This window comes from Epinephelus fuscoguttatus, linkage group LG2, assembly GCF_011397635.1.
Source record: "Epinephelus fuscoguttatus linkage group LG2, E.fuscoguttatus.final_Chr_v1".
Taxonomy (NCBI): domain Eukaryota; kingdom Metazoa; phylum Chordata; class Actinopteri; order Perciformes; family Serranidae; genus Epinephelus; species Epinephelus fuscoguttatus.
Window position 1 is genome coordinate 18,529,417 of NC_064753.1, and position 24,570 is coordinate 18,553,986.

The 24,570-nt window shown below is 39.9% G+C and overlaps 1 protein-coding gene across 3 annotated transcripts; it reads right to left on the reverse strand.

The window, feature by feature from the left end:
* Nucleotides 1–811: 811 nt before the first annotated feature.
* Nucleotides 812–15,696, reverse strand: zgc:123258 (uncharacterized protein LOC641502 homolog). Of its 3 annotated transcripts, XM_049566304.1 has the most exons (17): nucleotides 15,482–15,695; nucleotides 14,208–14,318; nucleotides 13,664–13,846; nucleotides 13,200–13,289; nucleotides 12,940–13,073; nucleotides 10,804–10,958; nucleotides 10,610–10,706; nucleotides 10,092–10,193; nucleotides 9,049–9,130; nucleotides 8,611–8,685; nucleotides 8,124–8,180; nucleotides 6,898–6,951; nucleotides 5,513–5,612; nucleotides 4,805–4,885; nucleotides 4,310–4,470; nucleotides 1,975–2,008; nucleotides 812–1,279 (listed from the first exon to the last, which is right to left on the reverse strand). In XM_049566304.1, the coding sequence occupies exons 1-17, from the start codon at nucleotides 15,533–15,535 to the stop codon at nucleotides 1,239–1,241; spliced, it is 1,611 nt and encodes a 536-aa protein (XP_049422261.1). In that variant the 5' UTR covers nucleotides 15,536–15,695; the 3' UTR covers nucleotides 812–1,238. The 3 variants fall into 3 exon arrangements, with proteins under 3 accessions (XP_049422261.1, XP_049422270.1, XP_049422278.1); XM_049566313.1 differs by lacking the exon at nucleotides 1,975–2,008 and having other exon boundaries at nucleotides 15,482–15,696; XM_049566321.1 differs by lacking the exon at nucleotides 6,898–6,951.
* Between the last annotated feature and the right edge of the window lie 8,874 nt (nucleotides 15,697–24,570).

Sequence of the window (24,570 nt, forward strand, 5' to 3'; positions counted from 1 at the left end):
CATTTACAGAGTGGATTATTATGCACATGCTTTATTAACGGCTTATTAACATTTATACCTGCAGATTTGGGGACTTGTTAGAAACTGAGCAACCCATACACATTTATTGTTTACCCACATTTATAACTGCATTATTATCAAACAGATAACCAGCTAAGCATCTAGCAACATTCTTTAACCTTATTATGAGTGTATTCTTACTGGTTCATATGGCAGTAGCAAATTTATTAACCATCAGTAAAGCCACCGAGTGCCTGAAACAAGATTTAAAAATACAAGCACAGTATGTGCATTATAAACCCACTAATAGGGACTGTATATGTCAAAGACTTTAGAGGTCAGATATTTATGAGTGCTGGTTGTAGGGTTGGGCTCCTCAGGATGATAAAGGCATTTTACCAATTTACATTCCACATCACATTTATTTAAAGTCTAGAAGACACAAATATTGATGTGACACCCTGCATATGACTGCTTCATGATTCTTAACTCTCTCAGAGATGGCATCATGCCAGCTGTCTCCTCCTCTTCACATTGGCAACCTCCTTTGCTGCAGAATTAATTTTAAGAGCTTATTGATTGATGCTTGGCACTGTCTGGCCCCTGGCTACCTCACCGAACATAAAAGCCCCAATAAGTCCTTTAAAAAACTTGTCTTTCCTCTCAGTTCATACACTTAATAAAAGCTGTATTGATTTTTTCCTCCAAACAGAACACTGAGTTACTGCTTGACTAGAGATGCGTGGTTTATCTACAGGAGGATGTTATTCCCTAAAGCTTCAACAAGGAATGTAATACACATCCAAGAACATTAAATATAAGATAATTTTAATATAAGGCAATGAAAGAAATCACCTCATACAAACAGGTTACACAGAAACCCCCAAAAACAGTTATCAAAAGTGTATCATATTGTGGCTATGAGTAATTTAAAACCCAGCCCACCCCTGATGCAACAACTTGTCAAGCTGAATATTATAAAGTGCTTTCTCATTATTTTGTTGTATGCAATCATCACAAAGGCATAGTCATTACAGTTTTCTGAACATGTACCTAACTGACCTCTCAGGCACTAAACAAGCCTACACAATATTTATTAGCCTTCTAACTATTCGCAGCAGTCAAATGAACCCATACTGTTTTAAGAATCTCTTCAATTACATGATTTCCCTTGCTTTGCAACTGTCATATTTAAAAAAAATGCATCCAGCAGTAGGGTCCATTTTCAACATTGTAAGTCAGCATCTTTCTCCTTCTACGGAACAGTCAGTTCTTCCCTCTAAAGAAAAGAGGAAAGAAAAAAGTTAATCATTTTTTTAATTTCATGTTTTGGTTCAACAAATACCAAATGGTAGACAAAGAAAGACAGTCACTGAGATGGGATTTTAATTTGTAATGCGTACTGCATATACAACAGCAGACAAGCGGTACCTTCTCCATATACCACCAAACCACAGATATAATGCATCCCAATCCCAATTACTGCAAGCAACAACATGCAGAGGGCAACATGAACATGTTGGTGACTGCATGAAGGATGGAGTGATGCAAGTATTAATTCCCGCTGGTTGAAAAAGATGGATGAGTGGAGAAAGAGAATGATAAAACAAACTGCAGAAATAAAGAGATGAAGTTAATGGTATTCCAGGGCCTTGAATTTAACACAAGGAGTGTGACTGACAAGCTCATCGAGACATAGATTATTTTTAATCTACTAGAGACACCTAGTGGTCAGTTAATGCAAAACACTGTACTGTCCAAACAGGTCCTCCAAGTTCTTGTGTCTTTTAAAAGATATAACATCTATTGTTTCTTTGAATATCACATTGACCCTGGAAATCTGGGGTTAAAATGTCAAAAGAAGGGGTCCAAAAGAAGCTGGCAAGAAAAGATAAGGCACTGCAGTAAGCAACACTATAACATGGCATGGCAGGAGGGATGCAGGGGAGAGGTCTGGGTTGGAGAGAAGCACACCTGGCAACAAAGGTTCCCTGGATGAGTCCAAGACCTGGTGAAGATGAAGCCAGGTCAGAAGTGTATCTCTTTCCTACACCTTTTTTTTTTGTCTCTTACATACAAAGACAACCATATTCACACATCCATACACATCCATCCAACCTTCTCTCAGACCTCCTCAATGAAACTAGGACCTCAGGGTGACAAATATAAGGACCGGAAAGGTACTCTTGGATTTTTTTGTATATTAACTACAAACATACCACAGTTAGTAGGTCAATTTCATAACTTCCAGGCAGCCTTTGATTCAATTCATGCCAGTTGTGGATGTGAATCGGGCCCATATCCTAAATGCGACATTATGCACATACCAATGTACACCGACCAGCCAAAATATTGGCAAAACATTGATTATTTTGTTATAATGCAATGTTCTGCTGGGAAACCTTGAGTCCTGACATTTATGTGTATGCCATCTCATGTGCTCCACCCACCTACACACCGTTGCAGACCAAGCACACTCCTCTCATGGCAACACCACTCCCCAATGGCAGTGGCCCCCGCAGCAGGAAAACGCACCATGTCACACCGCAAAAACTGCTCACGAGTGGCCTAGGGAATGATACGAAGGGCGTCGACCTGGCCTCGAAATTCCCCAGATCCCAATCTGATCGAGCATCTGTGTGACGTGCTATTACCTCACCTCGCGACCCACAGTACTCAAAGGATCCTCCGCCAACACCCTGGTGCCAGACACAACAGGACACCCTCCCTGAGATCCTGTGTCGCTGCCTCGACAGGTTAGAGCCAAGTCCAATCTGGGGTACCTTTGTGGTACCGACATGTCTCACAGATGCTTGATCAGATTGGGATCTGGGGAATTTGGAGGCGCGCTTGACGCCTCGAGCTCTTTGTAACTTTCCCCAGGCCATTCCTGAGCAGGTTTCGCACTGTGACATGGTGCATTGTCCTGCTGGTGAGGCCACTGTAATCAGGGAGTGCCATTGCCATGGGAAGGTGTATTTGTTCTGCAGTGGTCTTTGGATAGGTGGTGCGGGTCAAGTGGCATCCACATGAATGCCAGGACCAAAGGCTTCCCAGGAGAACATTGCATTGTAACAAGATGATCAATGTTATTCACCTAACCAGCCAGTGGTTTTAATGTTTAATGTTCAGTATATTTGCATATGAGCTGAGACGCATTTAAATACAGATAACACAACCTGTCCTTAGCTCACTGTGGGAGATGCCACCAAATAGTAATGACTGGGTGTAACACACACTGTCACATGTCAGGCTACTAAGTGTGTAACTAACAGCTGTCTTTCATTGCTGTGCATTGAGTTCTTGAAAGACAGGACAACATCCTGGAATGGAGTCAGTCACAATACTACAACTGGGTGACTAATAGCGATTTCTGAAGAGCACGCCTGAACATGCAATGACAGTGTAGTCATACTGTAGTGTTTACTCAGTGCCTCTTACTGCAGAGAGCTGAGTGATGTAAAATGAAGGTTAGATTCAAAAGAGGTTTGAAACACAACCTAAGGCCTAACAGAAGAATCACTACATTAAAAACTGCAGATTCTATTTTTCACTTCTTCTTATATTGACTCATAAGATTATAAATATCTGATTCATGCTGTGGACCATGCAGTTAATAAAGGCAGCAGCATCTAAGATTTAAACATTAACACAAACTAACACTCACAGTCAAAACTTAGGTCACATGATTTTCAACATTAGGCAAAGAAACACTAAAAGGAACAGGGTAAAAACTGCCTAGGATCATTTCCCTTGAGGCTGCCATTCAATAAGTGGACTAACTTATCTTGCAAGAGCCACAGGTGGTCGGGTGCGACCGGCTTCCTTTAAGTTTACTTGCATGACAAAGGCTGTTGCTCAGCAAACTGGAAACGATGCAAACAATGTAGCTGCATTTGTAAGAGCAAATTTTTCTTTACTGTTTTGTTTAAAACAATAGCAGACCAAGAAAAAACTTGCTCTGCAGACAGGCTGCAATAATGAGGAAGCAAATCCTCGGGGCTGACGAGGACATGGCTGAACAGGTAAGATGCTTCTTTTATTATGTTATACACAGGCAGCTCGGCACTGAAGCACACAAGCCTTGTTCGTATTAGTAAATATTGTGAGCATACATCTTGGCAGTAAGCCTTGCTGTGCACTTCAGTCTTTACAAAAGTGCTGTGTTGACTTTGTCTTCATGAGCTGGTGGTAAAAAAATCTTATGTCACAGATACGTGAGCAGTGAAGCTCCTCAGAAACACACTGAACCTGTCTAAATGTGGAAAGCTCCAACAGGAAGTACCACTAATGTGCTTTGAACTCTCACCTCATAGGTAGTTCCTTTCCAGAACTGCCTCATCTCTCCCCTGCACCCAGCCACTATGGCAGAGGTTATCAGGGTGAAGGGCACCAGGTAGAGTAAGGCGGGCTGGCCCATCCCTGTCAGCAGCATCACAGCAAATGTCACTATCATTCCCAGCAGGTAGGCTACAGGGAGAGGGAGAGACGGACAAAAACAAACACAGAGGAAGACAGGAAAGGTAAACCTAAAACTTGCACTACACAAAGATACAATCACATCTTGTATCTACTGAAAATCTGTCAGCAAACTGCTTAATATGGGAAAAGAAAAGACCAGAGACACCTAGTGGTAAACAAAAACATGTCAGCATTTAAGTATAAAAAGACTCAATTTATCTTCTGACATACACATATCTATTACACATCTATTAACATTAAATGGGATAAGATGTATATTTAGCTTTGATTATTTTCAGTTACAACATATGAATAACATAATTGTATTTGAGTTGTGATGTACCTATGCAGCAGCAGACAAAGTAAATCTTCTTGCTGCTGTTGATCCAAACATCAAATCTGCTGCAGTAGGCCACCAAGAGACCTGTTGGACCAATGAGGATGCAGAGGTTGAGTAAAACATCACACTGCAAATGCTTGTCTTTATTTATTCTTTCTTAGCTCAGAGGCAGAGCTGACATTTGTATTTCTGCTTTTTAAATGTAGCTGGTTTTGGTACTTTTAAAGCAACAAGAAAGCAACACATATGACATTCAAACGAGCAAGTAACTTCAATAACACACACCTTATCCAGACAACAGTATTCTCTATTAGCAGCGGGAGAAAAATTGATACAGCATAGTACTGCAATATTTCTGTGTGGCAATATCATATTGTCACACAAGGATGGGATAGGATGAGTGTCATTAAGATATAGACAATAGTTTGTTAAATGTACAGAGCAACTCTTGTGCTTGCATCCACCACCTCCTACAGTGTTCTGACTAGTAACTCCACAACCATGAAAAGTAGAGGAGTATGTTTATTTTAACTAATAAATAAGTACTGAACAGTGCACATCATGTGTTTAGGTTTCCCCTCTTTTCCTCTATGGTTTCTATGAGTTGATATAATGTAGCTAAACTGACTGGTAACCAGCAGCCATTGTTTTCTGTATTTAAAATATGCACCAGGAACAGTTTAAACACTGACAGCGACACTTTAACCTCACCTGGAACAATGATGTCTCCATAACCCAGAATGGAGAACTGCATCCCACACAGGTTCTGAGCCCAAGCTGAGAACCGCGGGACACGCATCACCACTGGCAGCTGAGAAAATAAAACATTAAAATGACATTATATGTTTACAATGATATCAAGTGTGACAGCAGAATTATTATGCTGTATGTAACCTAATACAGCACGCTGTACATTGTATTGTACTAACTCCATCTGTTTACATTCATTTAATTTCTGTTGGCTTTCCCAATTTGACATAATGCTCTGTCTTAATGTTCATATAATTAATATGATGCCAACAGATTTCATTTTAATTTTTTTGCCACAGGTGTTGGAAATTAACAGTTTGTTTTTGAACTTTACCTGAGACTGTTTGCTTTGATTTCATTCAAGTGGCTAAGTGTTAGCAAACACATACCTTTTTGTTTAAAGTAACCTCCAAGACATTAACAACCTGCTGTTTCCAGAAATTCACACAAACATATAATGGGAACTTTTTACACAATAACCTGCTAAATAGAATTTTGCTGTGAGTACACAGGAATGCTGCTCGTGTAACATTTCCCAGGAAAAAAGAAAATCCAGGAGGAATCCTGGGAGAGACCCTGCTTCAGCTATTCACTAATGGCTTAACATTCCTCACTGAAACCTCCGGGTACCTCTAACTGAGGAGCAAAAACACTGACATTGGTCACAATAAAACTATGTTTTACTCAGATGAAATGTAAGTACAGAAAGTTTTCTATAAACAAACAAAAAAATTGATCCCCCTGAATATTAAATTACAAACAACATGGGAACACTGCTCCTAAACTGATTCAGCCTGAGTAAAAATACTGAGTTCAAAATACAAACTCAAGTAACTTATCAGCACACATCACCTGACCGTCATGAGAGTCTGCATGGGTGTTTCTTTCCCTTGCATCACATTTCCCTTTTGCGTGGGGTTTCAGTAAAAGCATATGTGTATCCTGCAAGTACCTTGCTTTCATATGGAGGCTGACCACAATCGAGAAAATGAAACACAGTTGATCCAGAACTTTATTATATCTACATACAGTATATAATTTATTTATTTTTTTAAATTTGGCTGAAAGAATGCATTTGAGTCACCGCTTAAGTACGGCATTTTTATTACTTGTTTGCTTTCTTTAATCTCTCCTGTTAACCACATTTTAATAGTCAGTGTGGGAGTATCTGGTTGATACTTTCCTCATCAGATTTTTATCACATAGCTGGAAAGCCTTTATAAAAAGGGGAATTCTGCAAATAAGAATCTACGTCAGACTAAACATCTACAACCCCAATCCCTTCCCACGCACCTCAAACTGTAGCATTAAGAAAAGGAGTGGGAGGTTAACAAGTCAAGCCTTACTTTCTCAGAGGGAGCCTGGGGTTCAGCGGGGACCTCCACCATGTTACCTTGCGTCTACGACAGAGCCCACCCAACCCCAACGCACAGTTAGTCAATCAGTCTATCATTCCCCTTTAGGGCATCAACAACAAGCAGTGCAGATCAGCCAGGATGTTAATAAAGCCAGCGCAAAGATGAAGGGGAATTCCACCAAGCACAGCTTTTAGTTTGTTGTTCAGGACTTAGGTGATAAGGCTCCAGCACTCCTACATTCACAAACTCCTACACACTGCTCTTCTTAAACAAAAATGTACTCCACCAATTTATTTATTCACAGAACAATGTTTAAGTATTTAGTCCCCCAATTAAGGCCCTGTTTAGACGACAACGGTTTCTCTAAAAACGGAAAAGTCTGTCCTTTGCATTTAAAACTTCTGCGTTTATATGAAGACATTATTGAAACGATCCCCGTTCACACGGAGCCGCATAATCTACCGGAAACGCTGTAGTATGCACGCCAGGCCGATGGGTGGCAGTGTAAATTTGCAAAGCAACACCACGGCATAACGCCACGTGCCTGCACTGAAGCGCAGTGATTACATACCAAAACAAAGAAGACACACTGGGGAAAGCATGTACAGATAACTTTATCTGGATGGACGAGGAGGTGCATTTGCTACAATAACAAATCTACACGTCACTTCAAATCAACAGGGTGAGCAGCACAAACAGAACTCAGCATTTTTGTTGTGACAGCCGGCATGCCTAGTGACTGGAACCGTAATACGCATGTGCAAAAAGTCTCCGTTTTCAGAGGAACTGCATATTTCAAGTTTACATGACAACGGAGATGCTGCCGTTTCCAAAAAGTTGCACTCTGGAACCCGTTTTCAAAACGTTGCGTTTTCAGGCACCCAAAACGCTGCTGTCGTGTCAACGATCAGCCAAACGCAACTAAAATTTACCGTTTTCAGTTGAAATCGTTGTCGTATAAACGGGGCCTAAGTAAACAAGTTTGGGCAATCAGCACTCAAAAACAATTCTAGTTCAGTACAAAGTGCCTGAGCTGGTTTCAAAAAATGTTTTAACAATGATGCGAACAAACATAAAGCATTCATTCATTTCTGTTGTAAATGTAGATATTCAAACTAGCAAATGAATTAATCAAAGAATTAATGTGGACTTTGAGATTTTTTACAATTGGTGGAGTTCCCCTTCAAGGTAGGAGGTGATGCAGTGAGACTTACCTTCTCTCCAGATGCATCTGGGCCCAGGGCAACCTGCACCATAATGCTGACTCCATTCTGTAGATAGAGAAAGAGATGCTGAGCATTCATATCATGTTACTTATCCATTTGTAAAACCATCATGCATCACACTGAAACACCAACGCTGCAAAAATATCACATGATACTAGCATCTGTATGTAGTGTGCACGTTTCCCTTGCAAATCATCACTTCTTCACTTAAATTAAGCTTTTGTGCATCAGTAAAATGTTAACTCAGTGCCAACACACTTTAAGTTCAAGTCCCAATGATTGTCACACACATGAGTGTGTGAAATTTGTTCTCCGTATTTGACCCATCCCCTGAGGGAGTGGTGAGCAGCAGCGGTGCCACGCTTGGGAATCATGTGGTAAATCAGTAGCAGTTAAGTATGCGAAAAACCCTACCATTCCAGGCCTGAGAAAAAAAACAAACAAATAATGACAAAATAAATAAATGTACTCGTACCTTGGTGAAGAAAGGAGTGATGAAAACGAAGAAGACGTCATACACAAGCAGGAGGCTCAGTAGAATCACACAGATCTGTGCAAATATGAGGAAAATCACAGACTGATTCCAGCACTGATAAAATTGGGGAAATATATATTTTAACATTCCACTGCTTTATCAGGATTGCATGCATTGCTTGTGATGGTAAATGTGTAGAAGTCTGTCATCTGTTGCAGATGCAAAGATAACAAGATCTCGGACAATGGGACAGTGCGTAACATACTACTGGCAGAGGACAATGAATATAAAAATACATTTCAATAGGTATAAAATTGAGAGTACAAGTAGTCATTATGCCTAACAAAGTACAAACAAAACATCCCCTGGAGTAAGTAAAGATAGAATAATGAAAGAAGAGAGTGTGATTCTCAGAGACGAAGACCTGTTAAGAGTTACCTTGAAGTTGGACAGTGAAATGGTCTTCATGAAGTTGAGGCAGAAAGCAATGCCAAGGAGGTCCTGCAAGATCCATATCCATCTACAGGGACATGAAAAGCTCTTTTACCTTGTGTTTTAACCTCAGCATTTGCATTTTTAACTTCAACAAGAGCAGTCTAGCTCTATTTAAGGATACAGCACACAAGGGAAACGCATGAAGTTACACACTATTACAAATACTTTCTTTCTTTCTTTTTTTTTTGTTTAAGATATTTTTTGGGGCCTTTTATGCCTTTTTTGCTCTATCCACCAAGCCACCAATGCCCCAATTACAAATAATTTCTGCTATGACTCATGACACAAAGTCAAGAGCAACATAAATGGACAACTGATTTTGCAGCCATATGTTTGATGACTTACCATGAGACTTTAATTTACAATGTCGCTGACTTTTACATTCACAAACTCAGACTAAGCTGTCATATTGTGTAAATTCTAGTAACACTGACACACATAAGGTACTTGAGTTGCAATAATCCTGTTAACACAACACATTGAACATCACTGATTACATTATCATTATCATTTATTAATATATAATTTAGATGTTTGCTTATCGAAACATAAGTCATCCTTCAAATTTCATAGAAGACATATTTATTCTGTATCTTAAAATATGTTTTCATCAATATTCACACAGCACCATGCTCCTACGTTTATTCCTGCAGTCACAAGTATGTGTCACCATTGAGACATAATGTCCTTCATACCTGCTTCCATGGTGACGGACGGGAATAAAAAGCCCTGCAATCTCTCTAGCGAGTTCACATTTGGCTTTAAATATACAAAGCTTTAACAAATAACACTGGCTGGGGTAATGTAATGTTTAAAACACTGCTGCTGCTGCTGTTTTTAGTAGAGATTTTTCTGACCAATAAGCTTTTCCTGCTTCACCACCCAAATAGTCCCCTGTGGTGGGAGCACAGCCATGTCTGAGTGTGAGAGTGAAACAAACAGGATTATGGTTGTGTGTTTTGTGTGCTTGTTTGCCCTCACAGTACCTGTCTTCATTCCTGTAGACCCCCCAGACCACGGCAATGCCTATGCACACACTAGCCAGAATGAGAGACCTCACTGAGAGGTTGCAATTTCGGATGGAGAATCTAGAAAAAGACACAGACAATAATAATAAACAGAGACTTTTGGCACTTGAGGCTTGTCTGGTAGGGAGTGGTTCAGAGACAGACATGTTAACACAAACAGATCTGTTTCACATCCTCCCACTGTGACCACAACCTCTGTCTTGTTTAGACTGGGAAAAAGTTACAGTATTTATGGAGAAACCAAGAAAATGGTAAAACATTCACACATATTCACATATACTGAGCTGTTTTCAGGTAGTATTGGCACACATCTGTTCAGGCTGACATTGTTATTGCTATGTTATCATTTTTTGTAAAGAAATAACACTGTCTGCTGGTCTTAAATAACACCATTATCGCCTATATACTTGCCCAACAATGGTGGAATGTGTGTGTGCGTGTGTGTAAAACTTTTTTTGAAAGAGTGATGCCCATACCTCCCAGCGGCACAACCAATTTTTTCCAACACTGCATCTAGACAGCTGAACAGTGCAGAGGCAGACGCCAGGCAGAATATAGCAATGATGACGTAAACTTGGGGGAAAACGAAACACAAATCACATTAACATAAATCATGATATAATTACTACTTTGGAGAACACAAGACCTGTTTTTTGTCTCACTCACTCACCAAGGATGTTGTAGAAGAAGTACATGAGGACCAGCATCCCACACATCAGGGCAACAAAGATGACCACTTTGAGAGGAGAGTACAGGGAGAGCTCTCCGCTGTCTGCTTTGCTCTCTCCCCCTCCTCCCCCCGCCGCACCACCATTCAACCGGTCTCTGCCACAAACAGAAAAACATTTAACTATTTTTGTATGTATTTTAGGCTCATTGTTTATAAAACTGGTGGTTCTTGGAAAAAACAGGGGGTGGACCGTACAACTGAATGCAATCTAATATAATAGCACCACGATAAATATAACCTTTGGTTAAGTACTGTATGTGTTGCTTGTTGACAATGCCATCAACTGTTTGTTAAAAATACATACTAACAATCAGCCCCTTCAGAATGCTGCAATGTCGCGATTGCAACTACTGTAGTCTCTCGCATAACATCATCAAACTCACTTCATGTTTCTGGTGGTAAAGATGCAGACATGTGGACAATAACACACTCGCATATACCAACAAAAAATTACTGCTAATGAGCGTGCAAGGAAATTCCCCAATGTTCTGCCTGAAAGCTGAAGTCAACAGCTTTGCACCGCATGCAATGTTGTGATGGAACACTTTTCTACTGCAAAACACAGTCTGAGAATGACTGAGGCGCATGGACAACGGACAAGACACATCACCACAGCGGCTGTTGCATCCAGATCTATTGCACATGCTCAAAAATCAAGGTCAGTTAGCCGAAATACGCATGGTTAGTGGTAACATTAGTGTAGTATTAATCACAAGCGGTGCATTTTCATTCTGATTTTAACAACTTGCCTTCAATTTTTAATTATTACTTGCTCCTGCAACTTCATTGCAAAAAAAGAAAACACCTAAAAAACATTGCAACAAGCATCATTCTTTTTTTTTTTTTTTTTAAGAAAAGCTGCTGTTAAATTTTAGGCCACAACAATCCCAAAAAAACCCTGCAAAATCCTGGAGGGACTGCTACGCCGGAATTATATATTATTCTAATATGTTCTCTAGTTTGATTTAATCAAAATTTACAGATACTAGGGCCGTAACGGTACATGTATTTGTGTCGAACCGTTCGGTACGCGACTTTCGGTTCGGCACGACCCTGTACCGAATTATTGGGCGCGGGATATTATTTTATTTTACTTTATTTTGTTTTATTTTAATTACATTTTTGCGAGCCGAACCATTTAAAATATCTAGTTCCCCGACAGACATAATTGAGTGACGGACCGAGTCCGACCGTAAATCTCCGCTTTCACTTTGTGCAGCGCATTCTCGCATTTTGACAACATGGCAAGTGAGTCTAACGCACCTGAAGACCCACCCGCAAACCTTAAGTCCTCCGTTTGGGAACACTTTGGTTTCAAGGTAAAATAAGAAGATGGAAATAAACAAGTGGACAAGACAAAAGCAGTGTGCCGACACTGCAGAACAGCGGTCAGGTATGTACTTGGAAACACGTCTGACATGCTAACGCATCTAAAGCGACACCACCCGAGTTTGAACATTACGGCACGACTAGAAAAAGCAATCTGGTGCAAACTACGATATCGTCGTCGTTTAAAAAGAAAGAGCGTTTCCCTGACCATCACGCTAAAGAAATAATCAACGCCATTGGTTGAGTAAAATTGTTTAAGTTGCACTTGAGATATAAGCATGTTTTGTTTACTGCACTTTAACAAAGTGGGAAAGCTAAGTAAGTTCCTAGTAAAACTGAATCTAAGCAGGCTTTAAAGCTGACCAGCTGCACTATACTTTTTATTTTAATTGAGTAAAACTTTAAAGCAGAAATGTGTATTTATATTTTTCATTCAAAAAATGTGTTAAAAAAACAGCAGGATTTTATTTTTCACTTTTATATTTCTATTTTCATTCAAACAATGTGTAAAAGCAGGATTTTATATATATTTGTTTCATTCAAAAATTGTGTAAAAAGAGTTAACTGTTGTGGTGGTATGTTTTAATAAGGTTACCAATAAGTATAAGATATTTAATAGTTGTCTAAAAAAAAAAAAAAGAACTGTGACTTGTGTACCAAGGTATGTACCGAACCGAGATTTTTGTGTACCGTTACACCCCTAACAGATACTGCTCTGTATGTGAAGCTGACGCTGTAATATCACACCTCTCACAGGCCCCGCTCCAGTAGCCGCCCAAGGCGACCGTGATGATGGCAATCAGCAGCATGACTCCGATGCTTGCATCAATCTTTGAGTGAGGTGGAGCATAAAGCTTCACCTGCATGTCTTCACCAAACACCTGAGGACAAACAAATAGCATAAACATTTAATGTTGCATCAAGTTTGACCTTCATCAAAATGAACTTTATAAAAGGGGTGGCAAGACCAAATTCAGTATCAGCAGAAAAAGTAAAGACCAGCTGACCTGCTTTGCTTCAAGGAAGTCCCTGTGCCTCATAAGAGCTAGAGGAATATGGACCTTTGCATATTCAGAGTCATTGGCTGATGGCGTGATCTGAAGAAACAAGAAGTACACAAGAGATTTTTACAAATACAGTTGATAAGACTTAAGGAAATGTCTTATCTGGCCTTTAGTGAGTAACTTATTGTGTAACATATCGTCAAGTAGGCATAGAAAAGATGATGCATGAAACCGATCATGATGACGGGAAACGAGAAAATTTGTTTTCCATCGAAAATATATATTTCGATGGAAGTCCCCACATCTGCACCACTGGTGGATCACTTCCCTTTTTTCTGAATGTGTCTGTGTCATGTGTCTTATAAGTGACATTAGGAAATCCTGACACTGTTATCATTATCAGTTAAATGTCAAATCACATCCCTGTATGTCTACAAACAAAACACAGATTGATGTAAATGTCCTACCAGTAATTTGGTGCTAGCAATGAGCAAAGTTGTCGCTCCAAGGCTTTGAGCAACCATAGCTTTCTGGCTGAAATCACAGTCCCCCCTCATCACCACGATTGCTTTGTCCTTCACCACATCTGGACTGACCCCAGAGCTGTTACACAGCAGAGTGGACGTCAGATTCACCAGTGGATACTGCAACTGGAAAAGTGAAGACAATAAGTGATTAAACTGCAAATGTTAATGTGCAGTTCTGCACATTAACATTTGCAGTTAATGTTAATGTGCAGTTCTGCATTAACCAGAGTGGTAAACCAGGCAGCCTCCAGGTTGTAAATACAGGATCAAGTGACATTTTTAAGTTCAACTATGGTACACATTGGCATCGTCCATTTCTGTCCTGATGTCAGAAACATAGAAAAAAACATTTAAAAATAGACAGAAAAAGACAGAAAATAGAACAAATGACTTAAGATATCAATAAAAGTCAGGGTTACTTGTACTTTACTGTTCTGATACTAATAAGTCCAAATCAGAAACTAAAAAGGTTTGAAAAACTTACAGCAGCATCAAGGGTTTGTGACAGGGGGGTCCAGGAATGGTTGTGGACAATGCAGTACTCCTTTTCTGTACTTCCATTTGAGATGTGCAAGATCGCCTCTTGGCAGTTTATCTGTTGGGATGAAATATTAATCTCTTAAGCTCCACATAAACTCAAAAGTGAAGAAAATATCTTAACTGGACCAAGCAATGTAAGATGAAATTAATGAATCAAACTAAGACACTGTGTTGGGCAAAGGGGTGGACAGAAAACAGCAGATTAACTCCACCAGTAAAAATCATTCAAATTAAACCATGTGTGAAAAAGAAAAAAAAACCCTGTTGATTGTTAACCTGCTTACAACTCATGTCCACAAGTCCACAACATGAGATGATTTGTCTCAAATATATAATGCTTATATTTTAGGCGCTAAACAAATTGCTCTAAATTGATACTGGGCTAAATCGAATGTATTTAAAACATTGTAGTGTTCTGAGACATTGTTTCATAATCGTTTCCATGGCTATATTTTATGTAAAGTTAGATCCAGTCCTAACACTGACACATATTCCTTTAAATGCTGTCATTTCACTTTTAAAACAACAAATCCATGCAAACTGAAATGTTATATAGACCAGCCTGACTTGAAGTCATCTAAAGCTTGCAGAAGACTTTTGTTTTCCTTTATCAGTTCTTTTCCCACTATAGTTTGTATCCCAAGTGGTAACCAAACACTGTCAAGGTCAAAACGGTGACAAACACTGTCCAAAGACTGCACTGGGATCATTAAATTTCTCAGTGATCAATAAATCTGTCCTCATTCCTGACATAAGCACTTCCTTGTTGGTGACGTTCAGGGACGTCAGGGAAATCACTCTCAGCCTGCCCTCGAGTTTCACTTCTGTGTAACGTTAAATTAGCTAAATTAGATTTTAACAGCGTAATTTAACTAGAGTTTTGGAAACTGTTCCTCACATTAATGTCTTCCCCAACATTTCACGTTAATTCAACACATACATTCATTTTCCAAGCTTGAACCACACTAGCTGATGCTAGCGCTGAAGCTAACGCTAGCTCACTGACAGCAGTCATTTGTCTCGTTGTGTACCGGGCAACACGGCGCTTCTGCTACATATATTAGCACAGTGTGTTGACTACATCATAAGAATATAGTTTGGCCAGTCAACAGCAGGGATAGCTGATTTGTTTTTCGACGGTACAAGTTCAACTATCAGGCCCGTTTGATGCTGACGCATACCCTGTTTAGTTTCTGTTACTATCGTCCATAAACTTACCTGCGATGCCAAGAAAATGAGCGACAAAATGATGATCCCGACAGCTCTCTCCATTTTGGTAACATTCGTTTTCTTACGTAGTTCGGTGGCATCCGCATTAATTGACTTGTATATGGCACGGAGACCCTTTTTTATTCGCTAAGTTACTCGTATCTTCATTGCTATTGTTTAGCTTGCCAGTAGCTGCCAGGTACTTCCTGTATTGGCTCGTGACACATGACACGCTGACCCATTGGTTTCTGTTTCACCCAACAGCGTCTACAGCAGCAACAGATACACTCTCCATTAAACGACTTAAAATAATACAAAGGTGAAAGCAGCAACACAAGTCATACACTCACATGTAACATTAAATTAATATTTTTTTTAGCACAACCGGCTTTAAGTATCACAGCCTCAATATACGGGACGGGCTGTTATTTACTTATCAGAGCAGGGGTGTTTTTTTTAATATCATGGCTGTCCCCAGTAGAGCTGGACGATATGGACAGAAATTCATATCTCTGTATTTTCAGGATGAATGGCAACACATGATATGTATTTCCGTGTTTCCTAAGCAATGGGCAACATGCCACATCTTGCAAGCCACATCTGAGATGTCACAACACTTTTATAAAAACAGACTGTGATCAAAATAAAATGCAAAGTCAGGAAATTGGTTTCCCTGTTTGAAAATGCGCAGCTGCACAACATGTAAATGAAAAATTATGTAAGACCTACATATTAATGCTTTGCACATAGCACTGGAGCTGCAGAGGTTATAAGGAAAACTATAGCATGAGTAGGCCTATAAAGTATCAAGTAGGCCTAAATCTATTGTAGTTTAACACAAGTAAAAATCTTTGAGGGGGGAGTAGAAAGTCATTTTCCCTGGCCATTCAAATGAATCCAGCACTGGAAAATAATGCAAATAGTTTTATTTATTTAGGCTATGTACACAGCATCAACAGAGGGGCAGAGGGAGGGAAGGAACAAGAGACATTTTGTCTGCATTATATACGTCTTGTATATGAAATGTTTGTGCTCTTGCTGCATTTAAAAAAGAAACAAAAAAACAACACACATCTGTTGCCTTCATCCAGGTGCTGTCTCAGTGTCACACAATAGACTACAACTACCAAGAAGAACAGTGGTGCGCTATGATCCACCTCACACACAAACTAGCAAACAAATGCTCACCTGACACAATAAAGCTGCTCTGTGTCCCACACCTGCAGCGCAGCACTGGGTTGCACATGTGCTATTGCGCTAATTTAATTCATCTCACAAACTGATTTAGCATAGTTTGTGCAACATGTAGTCCAATGTGGCACTGTAGACTAATTAACAGACAAATTAAACAGAGTAGCTGTGCATAGCTGAGCATGTGAGAGCAGAGATGCACATTGGCATAACTTTCTGGAGGACTGGTGTTGTGTAACGCAACTTGACCCTATATTGATATCAAAGGTATTGTCAAAATCTGGGCTATATTATGCTTGAAAGTATATTGATCGTACTACATAGTCATTATTTCACCCAGCTCTAGTCCCCAGAGCTTCACATATATTTCCTTGAGCCTCCCTGAGTGACTGGGGTAAAATGCATGACCCTCCCTCCATGTTACGGCTGTGTATGTGTTCTGTGCTGCTGTCCCTTTTTCCCTCCCTTGTAGATCTGCTCAGGTGTGCTGAATTACCTGGCATAGAGGAGGTGCTTAAGAGCTTCTGCGCCAGCAGCAGAGGGGAGAGGCTCTGGTGTAGGGACTGCTGGTCCTGCTGCCTCTCACCGTGAGATTTTTGTTGTCTTGTCTACTTGTTTTCATTCTAATAAATCCCATGGATTTGATTGTTTTAATAGTGTTCATGTGATCATTATGGGTCAGTGTTTGGAGTTTTGTTCACCCCATAGGGCTGCCTGAGCAGCACTGAGCAGATCTACAAGGGAGGGAAAAAGGGACAGCAGCACAGAACAAATACACAGCCATAACTCTCCACCATGAATAACCATATTTCACAGTTTCTTTGATTAATGGTGTGACTTTGGAGATTTTCAAAGAAAACATGGCTTTAACACCCACTTCCAAGTTTTGGGGTTCTGAGGGTATTCAAAATAGATACAGAATATGACCATTTAAAGTTGAATGTCCCGCCCCAAAGCCAAATCTGAAAACAACAGATCATTTTGTGTCTCTTTGAAGTAATTTTGTCTTTTTTGTTGTTGTTTTGAGTCCCTTCATAGTAATTTTGTGTCTCTTTGTGGCTGTTTTAAGTGTTTGTGGCTGTTTTAAGTATTTAAGTAGTCATTTTGTGTGTCTTAGTTGAGGTTTTGCCCATTTTTGTAGTTCTTTTGGGTCAGTTTAAAGTTCATTTGCATTTCTTTAGGTATTTTTGTGTGTATTTACAGTTCCTTTGCATCTCTTTGCAGTCAATTTGAGTCTGTTGCTGGTCAGTATGTTTTAATTTGAGTGACATTTTGCAGATGAAGGCCGGATTGGACCATAAAACTTTAGGCCCTGGGGCCTGTGCTTGGTAGGCCTGTTTAGTAAGCCATCAGAATCCAGAATCATCTGATGGTACTCGAGGGGTTGCAGTGTTGAGTATTATTTGAATGACTTGTTTTTCTACACACTGTGCACTCATGCAACTGCTTATGATTTGTAACTGAATTCTGCCCTTTGCCTCTTTAGCTTTGCATGAGTAGCCTGTTAATGTATGACTCTTGCAAATCACCCATTCAGTTCAACATGACCAAAAAGCAGAAATGCTTTAAATGGTGATCTATCCTTAGTTTCCATCCTGTACTCTCCTCAGTACCAATTAGCTAATAGCCAGTCTGCTCACTCGTCCAAGATGTAATCTTAACGGTTGAACCTGATATTTCAAATTCATCAGTTTCACGCGCGCACACACACAGACCATTTGGGTCAGGATGTATGTTATGGTAAGGTTTAGTTAATAGTGAACATGCTATCACAGTAACCATGCCAACGAGTATGTATATGTGGCTAGGTGTAAAACAATATTTCAAGTAGATTTCCCATATCAATAGGCCGCAGAAATTTACAATTCCACTTGCACGTAGACAATAATTTGAATATTACCTGTATCTTTTTAAATTCTCCCATACCATTATACAAATTAATTAGCAATATGCCATCTGTAATGTGATCTGAACAGCCGTCACTGCATGATTAAGAAGCTAAAACTAACCATATGGTAATGGATTTTCAAGCGTACATGAAGACTTCCTGGCTCACTCCTGGAGCTTCACAGCACCAAGACTTGAGATAAACACAGCAGCTGCCTCGCCTTGTGTGACCCTGACCTGAGCACCCAGCTGCTGCTGCTGGGCTTTTTGCTTTAAATGTGCCACTTTCAGATCTGCTGTCTCGCTAAAGCTGTCAAGGCACACTTTAACTGCATGACAACTGCTGCTAGATGATGACAGTCATGATGCTTTCAATGCATTTTGAGTGTACAATGTTTCAGATTTAAGAAACTACAACATGAATATCTATGTTGCTGGAATTTATCGCAGTGCATTTTATGTTGTCTATTTGTATCTGTAGAGAAATCACATATACACTCACACACATCCAGCTGAACTCTTTGGGTGCCATGTGGGGCAGATTGATTTATGCTGATTCCCTCTGGGTGCAGTTTCAGAGTGTCAAAGAAAAAAAAAACCTTTACAGAAAAATGAAAAAAATTATGTTGCAATGATGAACAGATTATTCACCATGCTTCTGCTCACCTAATTGTTCACATAATGAGCAGATGGAACAAATAGCTGAAATTTATACTGAAGACAACCAGTTGTTACAGAGAAATGTTGCTGTTATCATATTAATTCCTTTAGCATTTTTTCCAAAATGATATTCTGTGAAAGCCCATCTGTGTGACTTGTAAGCAACTTGAAATTTAAAGTACTCCAGCCATATAAATAACCTACAGAGATAATACTACAGAACACTTGCCGAACCAACTTGAAAACATCCACACACACAAAAACAAGTAAACAAAAACTAAAACCAAACTTGAGCAGAGAGAAAAGTCTTCTGATTAAACACAAACTTCATCAGTGAAAACATATAATGTGCTCATTCGCTTTCTTTCCCAGAGAAAACTAGATGAGAATAGTGGCCAGCAGCCGGTCAGTTTATCTAATCTAAGCTAGTTTAGCTTAGTTTAGCACAAAGACTAGAAACAGGGGGAAACAGAGAGCCTGACTCTGTCCAAAGGTCTTGTCTTGCTGAACTTATCTCCACAGCACTGTGTCAGCATTAGAGAAAAGTCTGGAAGCAATTACTATCATTCTGGTATAGAGGGGAAAAACTGTGGGTTGTTTGTATTTCTCTAAACCAATCACAATCATCTTTGTAGCGCACAGATAGCTGAAAGGGAGGAGAATGCCATCTGAAAAATCCAGGCTTATACTCTCAGTCTACATCTAGTAAGACAGATGAGTCCAAAGGCATCTGAATCCACTGAGCAGCACCTGTAAAGCTCAGCAGGCGTCATCTTATTTGTGTAATCACTACGAAAACCGAAATGCAAAAACAACATGGGGTGTGATTTGGCTGACTATTTATTGGACATGACTCACTGTAAATTGTTGAATCTATGAAAGGTTGAGAGAGAACGTTTTTAATGATTTCTTCAATCGTTGTCAACACAGAAGCACCTGAATCTCCTGAAATGAGGCTCTTCATCGTGGTACGATGGAGTGGTGATAACAGAAGAAAACAGAAAAGATCAGTCTCCTTTAAGCGCTTGAATTCTCAGTGTGTCACATAGAGAAAAAAATATTAGTATAAGCAGTGTAACCAGTGACGATCGAGTGGTGAAGTCCCCAGACGCTTATTACCCCCACGGAACATTATGCCCCTGCTTGCCAAGAATCGAAGCTTGCCAGAGTTTTCTCCCTCACGTCGAACTCTCCACTGAGAGAAAACAACATGTTCCTTTTAGGCTAATGGCACAACCGTTCTCTGCTGTGTGCTTTTCACATAATAGGAAAGGACAGACATTTCAAGCTGAGGGGACTGTAATGAAGGCTCCAGTTGAAGAGAAGACATACTGCTTCAGTGGTTCTCAACCTTTTTTAATGTTAACGACCCCTAAATTGATACAGATGAGGTCACAGAGATCAAGAGAGGGAGTTCAAGTATCTTAGGGTCTTGTTCACGCGTGAGGGTAAAATGGAGCGTGATATGGATTGCTGGTTGGGTGCGGTGTCTGCAGTGATGTGGGCACTGTGCTGGACTGTCATGAAGAAGAGGGAGCTGAGCTGGAAGGGGAGGCTTTTGATTTACTGGTCCATCTACGTCCCAGCCCTCACCTATGGTCATGAGCTCTGGGTAGAGACTGAAAGAATGACATCACAGATACAAACAGCCAAATGAGTTTCCTCCGTGGGGTGGCTGGGCTCAGCCTTAGAGATAGGGTGGGTAGCTCAGACATCCAGAGGGAGTTCGGAGTAGAGCTGTGGCTCCTTCGTGCTGAGAGGGTTCCGTTGAGGTGGTTTGGGCATCTGATTGGGACGCCTCATGGGCATCATTAGAGGTTTTCCAGGCACATCCAACTGGTAGGAGGCCCCGGGGCAGACCCGGAACACAATGGAGACATTACATATCTCATCTGGCCTGGGAATGCCTTGGGGTCCCCCAGGAGGAGCTGGAAAGCATTGCTGGGGAGAGGAACGTCTGGGATGCTTTGCTTGGCCTGCTGCCCCCATGACCCGGCCCTGGAAGACAGGATGAAAATGGATGGATGGATGAGGTCACAAATCAGATGAGATTTTGCTTCAGGGACCTCCCTTTGGTTGTTAAATGATTTAGACCAGAATTCTATATTTTTCAGGTACAGTTGAGGAGATAACCACGGATTAAGTGAAACTTACCAGAATAGTCAGTTTTATGACTCTTACTCACATTGGGCTCACTAGTGAATTAAGTAATGAAAATAAACTATAAACCATTTTTTTTGACGACCTCCCAGAAATCCCTCAAAGATTTTGGAAAATGTAGGACAATAATCTTAAGTAAAAGTGAATAAACAACATTAACGGGTCAAATAAATGATTTTTGTGTTTGTGTTCTTATTTCATATCTTATCTCTGACAGGTAATTAAAAACCGAGAGGCTCACAGGAAACAGAGCTTCCTGTGAGTCAACTCAGACAATAGGCCTTTTTCACCAAGGACATTTTGACATGTCACAGTAGGAACAACACAGGCGCATATAAGACATTAATGATGGCTGAATTCCATTTAGCTGCTTTTAATTCTGGATCCTTGTATCCTGCAAGCTTTCTCATTGTTAGTCTCACTGGGACACATGAATAGAGCAGAGCGAGCATCATTAGTAACACCTGTGCTTTTTCCACGATAACAAGCCAAAATGTCTGCTGTGAGAAAGGCCTGTTCATCACTATGTCGGAGCCTCAGGGGCATGGTAGTATTAAAACATTTTAAATTAGGTATCAGCAGTAAATCAGAACTGTTTGAATGTCAAGTGATTATCAAGCAAAGTGACAAAGATCATGGACTCAGCTGATTTTGGCATATTGATGATATAGTTGTAAATTAAAAGAAAGTAAAGCACACCTTGGCACATTTACAAAGGGGTTATCGTCTTGAACCATTATAACGTCAGTCTTGAAATGCAGACCGTGAAGAGGCCAGACTCCCAAAAGGGTACATGGTGTCAGCATCTGTGTAACATGTATGACTTTAAAGGTTCATCATAAATCCGCAGTGGTTTTAAATACTCTAAGACACTGTGGAAATTCTCTCTCCATCCATCTCAACACATGTGAGGCTAAAACTAAGCTGGTCATGATACAAGGTAATCTGCCAATCGTTTTTGTGTACATTGCATTGCAGAAAAATTTGAGCCATTCACATACAGTCAACTTTCAACAGATTCACACAACTCACTCAAACTTTGTGTGGTTATTAGCAGACACAGAACAAGAGGAAACAAACTTTCCAGTACCTAATCAACCAACATCAAGGCTCTTGAGACTGAAAGCTGTTTCCACTTGAGACTGAATTTCATTACCACCAAAATGTGGTGCGTCGGTACAGAGGCACACCAAGTCACCACGTAGACATAATAATAATTAACTGAAAAGCTTGAATGTGTACTTTGAAATGATGTCTGTTGCATTTCAGTCACGTTAAACTGAATGAGACACTAAAGTGTGATCCTTTTATCATCATTTTGTCTCTGTCTGTGTCATATATTATGAAAGACATGCTGAATTTAGAATGATGACACAAAAGCACAGCTGCTCTGCTGTGAAGGATTTAGCATCAATATCTGTTTGCAAAAAAAAAAAAAGGTTCAAACTTCAACTGTGTGTGTTTCAATTGTGTGCAGAATTGTGGCTGGCCAGTAGATTGTCGGCAATATAGTTATGTGGGTATATACGGTGATGGTCATGTTACCATTATCAACAACTGCATTTGGGTAATATGATCACATCCTAAAACAAACTGACATATGGCCATTTAACAGCAGCAGCAGCAGCAGCAGCTCTCCTGTATTTTTTAAAGCTTATAAACACAACTGTGAACTGAGAGCGCAGAGTCGTGTTGTGTGACACGACTTCGTTTCAAGGGCTTGTGATGAATGAAGCAGGAAGACCAGTGTGACAAGTAACAACATGTTTTGGGTCAGCATGTTCCCTTCCTTCCTGGCAGTGAATTTAACACCACATAAATATCTTTTTTAAATTGGAACAAGGGAAATTAATCCATCCCATCAAAACAAATCCTGCAACAAGCATACAAGATCATCAAAGAGGACCATGAACCTTGAAATCACACAGTCTCTAATTGTGAAAAAATGCAATAACTCAGGCAACATTTAAGGCTGAGAAAACAGTATAATCATAGGGTACATATAGTAATTTGTCATGTTGTATAATACCTGTCACAAGATAGTTCTTGAGGGGTCATGAGATGATATATGGGGGTATGGAAAGCAGAAAAGTAACATTCATGCATCTTAAAGGTCTCTTGTCCTAATTTCTCAAGTGCTGTAAACAGCACATTAAAATCACTATGGCACGAAACCAATCAGTGATAACAACACTGATATTTGTTTGCATGAACAATGTGGATAATTGTACCTCAAAATGAAATCATCGAGGGCATATCTCAGGTCCCACTGATTGCAATTTCACAATGTTTTTACAGAATTTTATTAAATCATTGTTCAATTTCTGCACTTTCAAAAGAACAGTGGCAGGTCCTTGAGGGGTCCTACAAAAATGTGTTACTGATTGGAAAGAGTGATGATCTCATCTGGCACTGAAGTGTTACTTTATACTTAAATAAGAAAAAAAAAAAAACGACGTAAACATACAAACCACCCAGCCTTTGGGAAAATAAGCAGTTACTTATCCAAATCAAATCACCTTCCACACACACACACACACACACACACACACACACACACACACACACACACACACACACACACACACAGACAGACAACAACAGCTACCCTTACTTTGAATAAATGAAGCTTCCAAGAGCAGAGATGTAGGATGGGATTTAAATAAGAAAGATAAGAATAAGAGACAAAACTTGACATTGATAACTTTAAGAGATTCATCAAACAATAACCTCACCTTTGTTAGGCCATAGATTCCTCATTTATTTCAGTTTCTCACACACACGTTTGTGGTTTGGTTGTGTAATTACAGCCTGATTGTGGCTGTCACTCTTCTCCTTTTGTATATTTACAGTGTTTAAAGGAGACTGCATAAGGAGGAGGAATGTGCTATGTACAGTAATTAATCCCTGCCACCTCTCTTTCTTGGCTTGACCCTGCATTTAACTTTCAGTGACACATTACCATGGAAACAGAGCCCAGCACTTTGATGAACTCTGACATATTTATTGAGTCCCTGTAACCATTTAATTACAGAAAGTTGATGGCTGTCAGAGGGCAAATCTCTGCCTGTGAAACACATTTGTATAAGATCCATGTGAACATGACATATTTTGAATGCTTAAAGGTAATTCCTTTTTTACTGTCTCAACTTTTTTTATATGAGGTTTAAATAAAACATCCTGCTCAAAATGTTCACCAC